General features: G+C 47.6%; 5 protein-coding genes across 5 annotated transcripts; 3 read left to right on the forward strand and 2 right to left on the reverse strand.

Annotated features, from left to right (window-relative positions):
• Positions 1–329: 329 nt before the first annotated feature.
• N7516_011544 (putative ZIP family zinc transporter) lies at positions 330–1,696 on the forward strand (the record flags this gene model as incomplete). The annotated part of the gene is made up of 2 exons (XM_057224262.1): positions 330–471; positions 534–1,696. The coding sequence occupies 2 exons, from the start codon at positions 330–332 to the stop codon at positions 1,694–1,696; spliced, it is 1,305 nt and encodes a 434-aa protein (XP_057069402.1).
• A 990-nt stretch (positions 1,697–2,686) lies between these two features.
• erg10B (acetyl-CoA C-acetyltransferase) lies at positions 2,687–4,152 on the reverse strand (the record flags this gene model as incomplete). The annotated part of the gene is made up of 5 exons (XM_057224263.1): positions 4,076–4,152; positions 3,956–4,005; positions 3,817–3,892; positions 3,267–3,759; positions 2,687–3,202 (listed from the first exon to the last, which is right to left on the reverse strand). The coding sequence occupies exons 1-5, from the start codon at positions 4,138–4,140 to the stop codon at positions 2,687–2,689; spliced, it is 1,200 nt and encodes a 399-aa protein (XP_057069403.1). The 5' UTR covers positions 4,141–4,152.
• A 289-nt stretch (positions 4,153–4,441) lies between these two features.
• N7516_011546 (U5 snRNP component Snu114, putative) lies at positions 4,442–7,608 on the forward strand (the record flags this gene model as incomplete). The annotated part of the gene is made up of 4 exons (XM_057224264.1): positions 4,442–4,461; positions 4,516–4,655; positions 4,717–6,945; positions 7,046–7,608. 4 exons carry the CDS (start codon positions 4,442–4,444, stop codon positions 7,606–7,608), a joined length of 2,952 nt encoding a protein of 983 aa, XP_057069404.1.
• A 293-nt stretch (positions 7,609–7,901) lies between these two features.
• On the reverse strand, positions 7,902–8,628 carry N7516_011547 (iron-sulfur cluster assembly protein CIA2; the record flags this gene model as incomplete). Its single annotated transcript, XM_057224265.1, has 2 exons — positions 7,902–8,275; positions 8,418–8,628. The coding sequence occupies 2 exons, from the start codon at positions 8,626–8,628 to the stop codon at positions 7,902–7,904; spliced, it is 585 nt and encodes a 194-aa protein (XP_057069405.1).
• A 2,281-nt stretch (positions 8,629–10,909) lies between these two features.
• Positions 10,910–13,713, forward strand: N7516_011548 (Zn(II)2Cys6 transcription factor; the record flags this gene model as incomplete). The annotated part of the gene is made up of 6 exons (XM_057224266.1): positions 10,910–11,420; positions 11,488–11,829; positions 11,884–12,165; positions 12,235–12,788; positions 12,874–13,325; positions 13,389–13,713. The coding sequence occupies 6 exons, from the start codon at positions 10,910–10,912 to the stop codon at positions 13,711–13,713; spliced, it is 2,466 nt and encodes an 821-aa protein (XP_057069406.1).
• Between the last annotated feature and the right edge of the window lie 389 nt (positions 13,714–14,102).

Raw genomic sequence — 14,102 nt, forward strand, 5'->3', positions numbered from 1 at the left:
TTTTTTCTTGGTTATGATTTTGTTTTTTAAGAGAATACTTATATTTGTGATATTAGCTTCCTAGCTGATATATCTTTGTCTTAACTCAATTGCGTGACTCTCCGTTCCCGTTCCCCGGCCTACAAACATTCATTCCCCTCTCCAACTGGGGATGTAGTTACAGCTCAACAGGTTTGAGACGATACCAAAAATGCAGAATGCCCAAGACTGGCAGACTGCAAATCATTTACCCTCAGGTTAGCAATCTCTACGAATTGGTCGTGGGCTGTTTCTAATTATCTTGCGAGCAGACTTGAAGCGTGCCCTCTCCACAATTTCAGAAATCCCCGATGCTCTCTTGCGAGCAGAACTTTTTCGGCGCGATGGAGCTTCAGATGACACGCCGGCATGCGGATCCAAACAGCGGGGGGGCCTATAACACTCCGTTGCATGTTATGGCACTGTTTCTCATCCTTGGGCTGAGTACATTCGGTATGCACTAGCTTCTCTCGTATCTCTCAAGTTGGCCATTGCTAATATTAAAACTACAATAGCTTGCTCCTTTCCGGTTCTAGCGCGCCGTTTCCCTCGTCTTCCGATCCCCCGTCGGTTCCTCTTTATATCGAGACATTTTGGAACGGGTGTATTGATTGCGACGGCATTCGTCCATCTGCTCCCCACGGCATTTGTTTCTCTGACTGATCCATGTCTCCCTCGATTTTGGAGTCAAACATATCGTGCTATGCCAGGGTTTGTTGCAATGATATCGGTCTTTGCAGTCGTTATTGTGGAAATGTTCTTCGCGATGAAAGGCGCAAAGCATGTGCATGGAAGCGAATATGATAATCTTATCGGCGAGGTTGGGCATGACTCAAACAGTGATGGGGGAAATCCAGATCTCGATTACTCGAGGCTAGAGGCCCGGCAGGTTTCAGATAATATCAGTCTAGATTGCATGGGGCACAACTCCAAGTTGCGAACGACAAGAGCTTCTGGTTCGTCCCATGAATCGGACCGTCTTCACCTGGTGGACTCATCACCGGATAAAGTGGACGATAGGAATGACCTTGATGGGCTAGATGACTACATGGATGACGACGGGCTCATCAGTGGACAAGCAGCCCATTCTGGGCAGTCACAGTCTGTCCACCGACCTCGACCCCGTGTGAGCGAACGGCACCGACAGCAGACCGACACAGAAGGGCCAATCCATAATCCACAACGTCAGCTTCTGCAATGCCTCCTCTTAGAAGCTGGAATTTTGTTTCACAGCATCTTCATCGGCATGGCGCTTAGTGTTGCGACTGGCACCTCCTTTGTCGTCCTATTAATTGCAATCAGTTTTCATCAGACCTTTGAAGGTTTCGCCCTGGGGTCTCGGATCGCATCGCTCATCCCGGATCTCTTTGCACCGAATTCCATAAAACCATGGCTTATGTCACTGGCATACGGAACGACAACCCCCTTTGGTCAAGCTATTGGTTTGGTTCTACACAATTTCTATGATCCTGCCAGCGCAACAGGTCTGCTGATGGTTGGCATCACCAATGCCATTAGCAGTGGTCTTTTGCTCTTCGCAGGTTTGGTGGAACTCCTTGCCGAGGACTTCTTGAGTGAGTCGAGTTATGAAACCCTCAAAGGCAGACGACGTGTTGAGGCTTGTGTGTCAGTTGCCTGCGGTGCTCTCCTCATGGCATTCGTCGGAGCCTTTGCTTGAAAGCATCAATTATTGGAAATTATCGATTATAATGTCTGATAGGTTTAACGAAGCGAGCGATCTTTCCATTTATCTAAATGTGTACCAAAATACCAAATTAATAATACTCGACTCACTAAAAGTCGACAATAGATGTATACGGGGTACTAATATTGCAACCGTAGTCCACAAGTGGTGGGAGGTTCAATGTATCCTCCTTGCCCGACACAACCAAAGATTTCTTGAAGGATCAGTCTCGCTAAGAGACTAATTGCGATGGCAAGCCTTCCAATGAAAGCGGTGCGTGAATATCGCCATTAAATGTCTTGCTCGAGTCCTGCCCTCCATGAGTTCGGGGCCTAGAGGGTTGTATAAGTTGGAACACCAGAAGAGAGGCCCATCTCTTACAGCATCCCCGATATCATTCGTTCATATTCCTCTCCCTGCAAACGATTCTAGAGGGTCTTGGCTGTCTCAATGTTTTTCGGTTCTAGTTATCATGGCTGAGGTCCTAGATCGTATGGAGATGTGGACAATATTAGGCTATCGAGGTTATAACCCCAGGGCTTCTCACCTGGGCAGAGTGACTACTATATATAAGTGTATTAAGTATTCCTGAACCACTCTATCGAAATACAACGATGCCGTCCTTCCCGTAACCAGTGAGCCCAAATAGAGATGGCAATAGAAGACGACGAAAGTGCCTTCGCGTTGAAATTCTGGAAGACAGACCCTCAGAGTTGACTAGGTCTTCATCTGAGACCGAACACGAAGCAACAAGTGGAAAGCAGGATATAAACACACAAGGATATCTCATTAACTATTCTAGATACCGAGAAAATGGTACTGATACTGCGAATGTTCGTTCGCTGCAGGATGGGGTATGTCTGCAGAAAAACCACCGAGTATCTTCCCCGTCAAAAATGAACTTGGTATTTCACATGCAAAGATCGAAGGTCGTTTCACATCTCCGTTTTTTTTTTTTTTTTTTTTTGTTAACAGATTTACTCTTTAAATGGACTCAATCACCAGGGCGCTGGCACCGCCACCACCGTTACAGATGCCGACGCAGCCAAGCTTACCACCCTTAGCGCTTAAGACACCGAGGAGGGTAGACACAATACGGGCACCACTGGCACCGAGAGGGTGTCCAATGGCGACTGCACCACCGTGGATGTTGACCTTGTCCTCGGAGAGACCGAGGAGCTTCAGATTGGCAAGAGCGACAACACTGAAGGCCTCGTTAATCTCAAAGGCATCGATGGAGTCCTGGGTCACACCGGCGTGCTTGAGGGCCTTGGGGATAGCCAAAGCAGGAGCAGTAGTGAACTTGCTGGGCTTCTGCGCAGCATCACCCCAACCTAGGATCTTGGCAATAGGCTTGAGGCCAAGCTCCTTCACTTTAGCCTCGGAAACCAAGACAACGGCGGCGGAACCGTCGTTCAAGGGCGAAGAGTTGGGGGCGGTCACAGTTCCAGTACCGGGGATGAAGGCGGGCTTCATGGCGCGGAGCTTCTCGGGGTTGAGCTACAAGCGAGGAATAATCAGTCAAAGTCACAATAACCTAATGCAGAAAATAAGCGGTACTCACGTTCTTAGGCTCATCATCTTGGGAAACAGTCACACCAGGCTTGCCACGGAAACCGGGGATCTCAATAGGGGCAATCTCGTAGTCGAAAGCACCGGCCTTCTGGGCAGCCTGTGCCTTCTCATAGCTGCGGATAGCATAGTCATCCTGCTGGGCACGGTTGAAACCGTGGTCCTCGGCGCACTCCTCGGCCGCAACACCCATAAGGTCCTGCTTGCCGTAGGCATCAGTCAACCCATCCTTCTGGATACCATCAACCAGGGTCTGGCTGCCAAACTTGGTACCGCTGCGAGAGGTTTGCAGGTAGTGAGGGGTGTTCGACATGGACTCAGCTCCACCAGCGACAACAATATCGGCATTTCCGGTCATGATAGTCTGGGCACCGAGAATGATGGCCTTCAGGCCAGAAGCGCAGACCTTGTTGACAGTGGTGCAGATGGTAGAATCGCTAAGACCAGCACCGATGGCGCACTGTCTGGCGGGGTTCTGTCCAACACTATAAATGAAAATATCAGTCTCAATTGTGGTATAAGATGTAACAAAGACAACTTACCCAGCAGATAAGACATTACCGAAGAAGACCTCTTCGACATCAGAGGCATTGATGCCCTCAGCCCGTTCAACAGCAGCTACAAATTATCATTAGCATTGAAGATGGGTGTGATATAGTTTGGGTGATAGATATTTCGTACCCTTGATGGCATGTGCACCAAGCTGGGGAGCAGTCAAGCTGGAGAGGGAGCTATAATAACCAAATGTCAGATTAGCCTTCAGGGGGGGAGGGAAAGGAAGAAGAATATAGGAATGCTCACCCCAGGAAAGATCCCACGGGAGTACGGGCAGTAGAAACAATGTAGACGGGAGGAAGAGAAGACATGGTTTGAAAATAGTGGATGGAATACAAAGAATATATAGAGAGATAGGGTAGAGAAGTAAAGAAATCCAAGAGATCCAAGAGATCAAAGTAGGGGAGGGGCAATCTATAAGAAGTAAATTGTTATGTGGGGAGTGAGGAGCTGTACGGTGTAGGCACGAGTACTCCGAAAAAAGACGCTTGGACCAAGTGAAAGTTGAGATCCTCAACTTCTCCGACATCACGCGTTTAGAGCTACAGTACCCTCTCTCTCTCTTTTTTTTTTTTGTTTTTCACCACACATTCATGTTCTCTGTAATTCATTATGGATGATCTCTATGATGAGTATGCTGTTTTTGTTTTCCTCTTCTAACCCATGACCTTGCTAATTGTGCCTAGGTTTGGTAATTACATTGGTGATGCGGAATCCGATGAGGAGCATCATGAAGATGTCCAACCTCAAGCTTTCAAGTTCGATGAGGCTTTCGATGATGAAGAAGAAGAGGAAGTTAATGATCAACAATTGATGGAAGTCGATGGTATGTCGACATGTCTTATTCGCAGTCTACAATCTGGCTAATCTCGTGTCTTCTTCCACAGAGGGTCCTTCGAATGCGGTCATATTGCACGAAGACAAGCAATACTACCCTAGCGCACAACAAATCTATGGCGAGGATGTCGAAACCATGGTCCAGGAGGAAGATGCTCAGCCATTATCAGAGCCCATCATTGCTCCCGTCCAGCAGAAGAAATTTGCGATTTCAGAGACCGAACTTCCACCCGTAAACTTCTCTCGGGAGTTCATGTCCGATCTGCTGAACTTCCCATCACAGATAAGGAACATTGCAATCGTTGGTCACCTGCACCATGGAAAGACTGCTTTTATGGATATGTTGGTCAAACAGACGCATGACCTAACAGAGCGACTGGAGAAGCGCACAGGGCGGAAGAGAGAAGAACAACTTCGATACACTGATGTTCATTTCCTAGAGAGAGAGCGCGGTCTCTCAATCAAGTCGGCACCGATGAGTCTCGTTCTCCCAGGCACCAAAGGCAAATCGCACCTGCTCAACCTCCTTGATACCCCCGGGCATGTGAATTTTGTCGATGAGGTGGCTGCCTCTATCCGCCTAGCTGATGGTGTGGTCCTGGTTGTCGATGTTGTTGAAGGTGTTCAGGCCAACACCGAGCAAATTATCAAGCATGCAGTACTGGAAGATCTCCCCTTGACCTTGGTCGTCAACAAGATGGATCGCCTCATTCTCGAGCTCAAACTTCCTCCTAATGATGCCTATTTCAAGTTGAAGCATGTGATCGAAGAGGTCAATACGATTATCGAGAACATTTTGCCTGGGCAAGGCGAACGACGACGACTGAGCCCCGAGAAGGGCAATGTTGGATTCGCCTCAAGCTCGATGAACTGGTGTTTCACATTGCAGTCATTTGCCCGAATGTACGCAGACAACTACCCGAGTTTGGACTCGACCGAATTTGCCACGCGACTTTGGGGTGACATCTTCTACAATCCGCAGAGCCGAAAGTTCACTCGCAAAGGAGTGGAGGAGAACGCCAAGCGGTCATTCGTCAAGTTTGTCTTGGAGCCGATCTACAAGCTCTACTCTCACACACTAAGCGAAAGTCCCGAGGATTTGAAACAGACTCTGGCTAGCGTCGGCGTCAATTTGAAGCCATCTCAGCTCAAGACCGATGCTAAGGAGTTGCTCAGTCTAGTTTGCGAGAAATTCTTTGGACCAGCCACTGGCTTTGTGGACATGGTTGTTCAGCACGTTCCTTCCCCAGTGGAAGGTGCCCAGAGAATCTTGGAGCGATACTACACTGGGCCTGTGGATACTAAGGTTGGGGCCTCAATGGTCGCTTGTGATCAAGACGGGCCTCTGGTTATCCATGTCACCAAACTCTTCAGCAGTACCGACGCCGGAAGCTTCTACTCCTTTGGAAGAATTATGAGTGGCACAGCGCGGCCTGGTCAGCAGGTCCGTGTTCTCGGCGATGGCTACACGCCAGAAGATGAGGAAGACATGGTGGTAGCAACCATCTCCGACACGTGGATTGCGGAAACGCGTTACAACATCCCGACCAACGGTGTCCCCGCCGGAAACTGGGTTCTTTTGGGTGGCGTCGACAACTCCATTGCCAAGACTGCGACGTTGATGCCTCTGAAGCTCGAAGATGACGAGGAAGCGTATATCTTCCGCCCGATTCGGCACATGACTGAATCGGTGTTTAAAGTTGCCGTTGAGCCGGTCAATCCATCAGAACTCCCCAAGATGTTGGATGGATTGCGGAAAATCAACAAGAGCTATCCCCTCATCTCCACCAAGGTTGAGGAGTCTGGCGAGCATGTGGTTCTAGGAACCGGCGAGCTTTACATGGACTGTGTGCTCCATGACCTCCGAAAACTGTACTCAGAGATGGAGATCAAGGTCTCCGACCCCGTTACACGCTTCTGTGAGACCGTGGTGGAAACCTCTGCCATCATGTGTTACTCGATCACTCCGAATAAGAAGAATAAAATCACCATGATTGCGGAGCCTTTAGATGATGGGATTGCAGAGGATATTGAAAGTGGTAAAGTCAGTATCAAGGATCCTATTCGGAAGGTTGCTCGATACTTCGAAGACAATTATGATTGGGATAAGCTTGCAGCCCGAAGTATCTGGGCTTTTGGACCGGATGAAATGGGTCCCAATGTTCTCCAAGATGACACTTTACCCTCTCAAGTGGATAAGAAGCTTCTCGGTACTGTTAGGGACTCTATCACTCAAGGCTTCAGCTGGGGTACACGGGAAGGCCCTCTTTGCGAAGAACGTAAGTTTTTTTAAAAAAAAACCCCCTCCCTTTTCATTCATTCTCCAATGATCTCGCAGTCTGGGCGCAGATGATGAATGTGACGCTAATTGAAGTTCAGCTATTCGAAACACAAAGTTCAGACTCACAGATGTGTCCCTGGCCGATCAGGCTATCTACCGCGGTGGAGGCCAGATCATCCCTACCGCCCGCCGTGCTGTATACTCGTCGTTCCTCATGGCATCTCCGCGTCTCATGGAGCCGATCTATTCTGTCACAATGACAGGACCTGCCGACTCCGTGGCTTCCGTGTACACGGTCTTGTCCCGCCGAAGAGGTCACGTCCTGTCAGATGGACCTATTGCAGGAACGCCGCTTTACTCCGTACGTGGTTTGATCCCAGTGATTGACTCGTTTGGATTTGAGACCGATCTCCGCATTCACACACAGGGTCAAGCTATGGTAAATCTTGTGTTTGATAAGTGGAGTGTGGTTCCCGGTGATCCACTGGACCGTGATGTCAAGCTTAAGCCCTTGGAGATGGCCCCTGCCATGGCCACAGCCCGGGACTTTGTCTTGAAAACACGGAGACGCAAGGGTCTGGCCGAAGATGTTACTGTGAGTAAATTCTTGGAGCCGGAACTTTGGAAGGGTTTGAAGGAAAGTGGTGTGCTGGACTCATGATTTCAAAAAAAAAAAATTCACTACATACTATGTACGCAAAAATTTAGGGTTGGCTACAGGCGAGGGGGGAGTCCTTTGGTCCGGTGTCAACAATCTTAAGTAGAAAAGTCCATATGTACTTTTAATACTCATTTCCAATGCAAGTCATTCAAACTCTTATAGAGCTGTTCGTCGTAGGCGGTCGTCACACACACGAGAGGGCCTGGTCTATTTGCTGGTGATAGGTACCTGGTATTGTGCATCACCAATGCAATCCAGACCTCGCTTATAGTACAAAGTGAGGGTTTACAATTTCAGTGGCAAGTCTCCATCATTTTGGCAATGACCCCCATCAACGCACCATTCTCCAAGGCCGCGGCAACCCGCTCCTTATCGGCGAGCTGCTTGTTGACTTCATCTCCGGTACTGTGCGTACCTTCCTTGATACGCACATCCATTCGGAATCTTGAGGGGAGAGACTGTTCCAAACGAACGCGGACGCCAAGACCGATGACGGTTGCCAGACTGCAGTGAGTGATTGTAGGTGTGATAAGCACGGTGACAGTTTGCAGAGGTGAATCAGGGACGTCGGGAAGGGTTGGCTTGATCGCAATATCTGGGAGAGATACCACAGCTAATTCACCGAGGGAGATGGGGTGTTCCGGGTCGGAAATCGACGAGATGAGATCTGAACATTTTAGTGTACTGAGTCTGAGCTAGGTAATCATCTCGGATGATATATGGGACTTTCTTTCTTTCTTTCTTTCTTTTTTTTTTTAGAGAGAGAGAGAGAGAGAGAGAGAGAGGAGGGGGATGTATAAGAGTCTTACCATATATTTCCTGTTCATCAATGGGCTCCTCCATCAGGTTGTCATCCTCTGAGTCAGATGACGGAACACTCTCAAAGTCTACTGGGGTGAGGGGTAGGGCGGATGTGAAGATACTAGCATATTCGGACTTGCGAGTGACGGTTGGTCGTAACCGCGTGGGGAGATCAGCAGCATTGAGGATCGTGGGGTTTGAATTTTGGATTTCCGCCATGATGGAAATAGGGGTAACAAAGGACCAGGGTAGAGAGTGTAAATCACAGGGTGTGTTGGTCAAGTGTGGTCAAGTGTGGCCAAGATGAGGGGGAAGGAAAATTGTGATAACGTTATCAGGTTCAGTTATCAAGTTCACGTGCAAGGCCTCGGTAAGGATACCTGTACGGAGTACCGAGTATTACATATATATATATATAACTATATAACTATAGGTATGTATGTATATGTATATGTATATTGTAATATAGATGTAGTTATCCCCTATAGTTAGTTAATAGTAAGGATATTATGAATTAGTCTGTACTTCCAGGGCTACCTAAGCTTAACTCCGTACGTTCTCCGTCCTCCATATGTAAGCTGACAATCCCAGCGGCTCGGGATGATCGACAAGCCGAGTTTAAAATCGCCTTTTTGTTCCGAAGTCTCCCCGGCAGTTTTCTAATTCTTCAAGGTTTTGTAGACCGTGTCTTTTCCGAAAATACGGAGTAATTGGGTTTCAAACTACTTTAGAATGGAATTTTTATATACCTTTTTGCTATGAGTTTACATATATAATACATAGTAATCCTTGTACTCTGTACTCTGTACTCTCTGTACTCCGTTACGGATACTCCGTACACTCCGTACTTTCCCTCTATATAAGTACCTATATACATAATAATATATAACTAGTTAGTTATTCATAGCATGAAACTCATAGGGTACTTAGGTAGGTACTACTGATTCACTAAGGTAACAGTATCATTCTTAAGTGGAGAATGTTTCCATCCCTTATTCCCTTATTCACCTACTTCAATGTAACTATACATATATACACATATATTTTACACCAAAATCAACTGGAATAATTTTCCTTGATGGTTCTAGAATAAATATAGGATAAGATCTCAATCTATTCCGTAAATATCGAATATAAATAATATAGAAAATCACCAATATATCCGGATCGCCCCTCCACCGGCAAATCCACAACAGCGGGCGCTATTGGATCCTCTTCCACACTTGGCCGTACCTCCCACCCCTCAGCTTCTGATCTTCTCTCTCTCTCTCTTTCTCTCCCTCTATCTCTCTCTCTCTCACACACACACACAAGCTCTAATTTTTCCCCTTTTTCTTTTTCTTTTTCTTTTTTTTCCCTTCTCCTAGAGAGATCCGAAAATAACAACCCATTCGCCAATGTCTCCATGTCTCCACTTATGATGGGTTGCTCTTCCTAATGCTTCGCGCTTCTTTCACATCTTCCCTCCCAATTGAAATGCAATGCGCCAGACTCGTTGATTCGAATGTGGAGTACTTCGCAACGTTGATATTGATGGATATGCACCCGAAACCCTTTTACTTACCCGAATTGTAAGCAGTTATCTTTGGCGCACTCTTGATATTCGGTGCGATTTTGTTTGATCGGAATTACATGTGTGGGAACCGACGCTAATTTGCCTTGTACTTATTACAGCAATCAACTGTTTATTCACCACGTCTATTCGAGCTCCAAGTCCTGATTTTCGTTCTGTGTCTAGCCTCGCGCAGTTCATATACATTGCGTTCGGTTTGCCGAGAACGCAAATCTTCCAATCCACAGCAGCCTTACAGAACACTTGCACGTTTGGGGACTTTTGCGACTTCTGCCGATCAGTTTTCCCTAGAGCCTCGGCAAGTTGATCGCAACCTTTGGACAATCTGGAATCTGTCATTGAACAGTGTCTTCAACGCTTGATGAAATCATAACTATTGTCTGTCCCCGATTAATCCGCCTAGGCCTCAATACTACTGCGGCATCCCACGATCCTGCCTTTGCCTTATATCGTCTCTCGGCGCGGTTGGATCTCTCGCGACAAATCCCCATCTCGCGGAGCGAGGTTTGACCTCTGCCTTCTCTTTCGCACGTCGACAAACGTCCTTCAATTTCCCGAGGCAGGTCCTTGTGGATAGAACTTCCAGACCAGTCTTTTTTTATATTTTCTTTCTTCCCCTCCTTCTCCTTTCTTGATACCCCGGTAATCGCTGAGTTACCTCTACTATCACACTTTGCGCCGTTTTCCAACCCCGACACTTTTTTATCGAACTAGCAAGAATGCAAGGTTATTCATTTGCGCCCCCGTCGGGCCCCCAAGAGAAGGCCAGAAAAGTATTGTTCCTTCCCATCTATTTCTTGCATGTCGGACTAACCATTCATCGCTTTTAAGACTATGTATTCGTTGATGAGCATAACCGCCATAAGAGGCTGAAGGGTATGAAAAGCGTCCATCACAAGCCAACAAATCCTGACAAGTCGTTTAGTGATGCGAGCTTGCAACGGTTGCCGGAAAAGGAAAATCAAGTGTGATGCAGCCACGACAAACACGTGGCCTTGTTCTGCGTGCACTCGTCTAAAGCTGGTCTGTGTTCCTCCGACCATCGGACAAGATGGAGACTTTCTCCCTGATGGCCAGGGCGAGTCTACTCTAGAGACCAGAGGACCTTCCAATGCAGCCGAGGGCTCTCATACATTTCCAACGGCCCCGGTTTTCAAGGACAACAGTCAATCAAACATCAACACTATCCCTCAATATGATCAAATGAGCATGTATTCCCAATTCGTCCCTCAGGCTCAACCCAGCATCTACAACGATCTCCAGTCGCCACCAATGGCAATGTCACACCAATCTTTTCAACAGCCTCAAATGTTCCCCGGGCCGCCAACTCCGTCAATGGGACCATCAGATCGGAATGTGTATGGTGATAACGATCAGTCAACTGCAGAAAATCTCAGTGATGTGCTAGGGGAGTTAAAGATTGACGAGAGTGGGATTGGTATGGCACATTGCTTTTCTGCGGATTTTCCTGCGACTAATGGCTAACACCCCGCCTCCTTCGATAGCCCCATACATTAGAAGGCAACGCACCGACCGAATTGAGCCCGATGCCCCTGTCCAGGACGAGGTTGAAGAACAATTTCCACCTCTCAGGACCAGTTCGGGCGTGACGATTCGAATTCCCCCCGAGCTCATGCCTGCCGAAGACGATGTTATGACTTATTTCAAGATCTACTTTGATGAGATACACCCCTATGTTCCTGTCGTATCTCGTGCCCATCTGTACTATCAATGGCAGCATGATCGCCATTCCATTTCTCCCCTTCTTCTCGAGGCCCTTTTTGCCTGTGCGGGCCGTTTATCTGATGAGCCCGCAGAAGGCGCCCAGTGGCTTGCCTTGGCAAATAGTGAGTCCATGCTGAAAATTCACCCACCTGTATTCCAAAGCTGACATATCTTAGGGCACGAGACTAGCTTTATGGATGTACCACGTTTGAGTACTATCCAAGCATTACTTCTGCTACTAAAAGCAAGGGAATCTTTGCCAAAGAAAGGGTACTATTATCGATCCTGGCAAACTGTCAAGACTATTGTCTCAATGGCGAAAGATTTGGACATCCACGAACATTACAGCAATCACGCCGAAGGCAAGCCGTGTGGACTCGGTCCAATTGAATGCTTGGTACATACCAGAGTGTGGCAGGCTCTCTTGGTGGTTGAGGTAATGATCGGTGGGCCACAGGGTAAGTCTATTCCGTCTCGTCATCTATAAAAGAGAAGGGGAAAAAGAAAATAGCTTCTGATCAATGTAGGCCGTTCGGATTACGGGGTCGACCCTGAAACAGTGGACATGCGTCCGACACTAGATATCAGAGGTCTCGATCATTATGAGCTCGACCGCTCAAGACAATACGCCTATTTCGTTCGCAACGCACATCACATCCGCATCATTACAGATATCTATCACAAAGTTAAGAAGCAAAAGGATTGGGGCGCAGATGCCCGATTTGTACAAAACAACCCGCTTTTCGCAGACTGGCTTCGCAACCTTCCTCCAGACTTACAGGTCAATTATCCCGCCGATGGTTCTCCGCCGTGGCTTCCATCTCATTTTGTGGGCAATATGCATTCTCATTGCCACCTCGCCATTATTATGTTGCATCGCCCTCAACTTTTCGCTTCTCAATCCTTTGCAGCCGGTGGTGAATGGAAGATCCATATGTCACTGTGTTACTCCTCGGCAAAAAGCCTTTGTCGACTACAAGAAGCTATCTTGCAAAGGTTTGGGCTATCCGGCCTACTTTACATGCAAAGAGGCATCAATTTTGCCATTTATTGTATCCTGACTTGTACAATGCTGCACCTGGTAAGCATTCAACAATTTATGGGATTTTCTTTTCTGTTCTTTTCTTTTTCTTTCCCCCGTAAGGAAACCATTCTAATTTGAGCAGGTTGCAATTACATCCCCCGACCCTGAGTTCAATTCAGATGCCCGTGAATTTTTCACCCGTCATATGAGAATTCTCGAGACGTGCTCCACCGCCTGGCCCATGGCCGAGATTCAAGCTCAGATCGATTCATTAAGACTGGCTTTCTCCGCCGACATGCATCGTCCTTTCGAGTTGAAGCCCAGTTTCCCATACGGGAGTCCCTCAGAACCCTACCATCCCAGTCCACCTATGGATGCGCACTATCATCCGCACTTGAATCAACTCCAATCTAGAGTGCGTTACAATCCGCTTCCGGTAACCCCTCCGATTTCGACTGGTGCTGAAGACTCGAAGTCCGACGCATCTTCTCAGATACAATCCCTTGGAATGGTTGCCCATCAGCCTCCAACAACTCATCCTCTAGATGCCCCTTCGGTCGATGAAACCCATTGGGATCCAACCCGAATCATCACGTACGTACTGAATTTCTCGACAACCCGACCATCGCCTGGTCTCTTACTGATCTCTCGCTCTAGTCAATGGGACATGGCTTTCTCTGTGAATCCCTCTACCGTCAGCGCAAACTCCCCGCCAATGCCTATAAACAATTCAGTACCGGGTGTACAAAATGTTATGAACTCCCAATACCCTGTCCAGTACGAGACCCCCAACAAAGTGCCCTCTGTCACGTCTACCCAGTCTCTCTCGCCTCCCCAGTTCCAGGCCCCCCCAGTTGTGTTTTCAGCACGAGATTGGCAACAAAGTGTTGCCAGTGTGTATGATCCACAAGGGCTGAAACGGCGATGGAATTACCCAGTTGATGTTAGCCCCGACAATATATCCAAACGTCAACGAGGATGAGACGCACAAATACAGAAATCATCTACCACCTTCTAGGGTTGTCTCTCTCCCATTCAGTCGCCTGATTTTCCCTCTGTTTGGCCTGCTAGCTTTTGTCCAACTATCCCAGACAACCATTGTCATTGTCACTCTATATTACCTATTTTCTTTTTTCTTTTTTCTTTTTCTTTTGGTAAAAGCTTTCTTTGTTCTTCTTTTTACATTACAAGCCCAGTGGACATATGCATGGCTCAATGAGGAAAAGTTTTGAGGGCAGAGATGTCCAAACACCATGACATCTCTGACCGGCCCGGATGATACTTGATGCATGAATCGCGTTGTACATCACAAGCTTGCTTTAATTGGTCTCCTTGGTAAACCGAATTTAGGAAAGAATTGACAGTTGTGGG

Source organism: Penicillium verrucosum, assembly GCF_028828655.1.
Source record: "Penicillium verrucosum strain IBT 35672 chromosome Unknown utg000005l_segment0_segment0, whole genome shotgun sequence".
In the NCBI taxonomy this organism is placed as follows: Eukaryota; Fungi; Ascomycota; class Eurotiomycetes; order Eurotiales; family Aspergillaceae; genus Penicillium; species Penicillium verrucosum.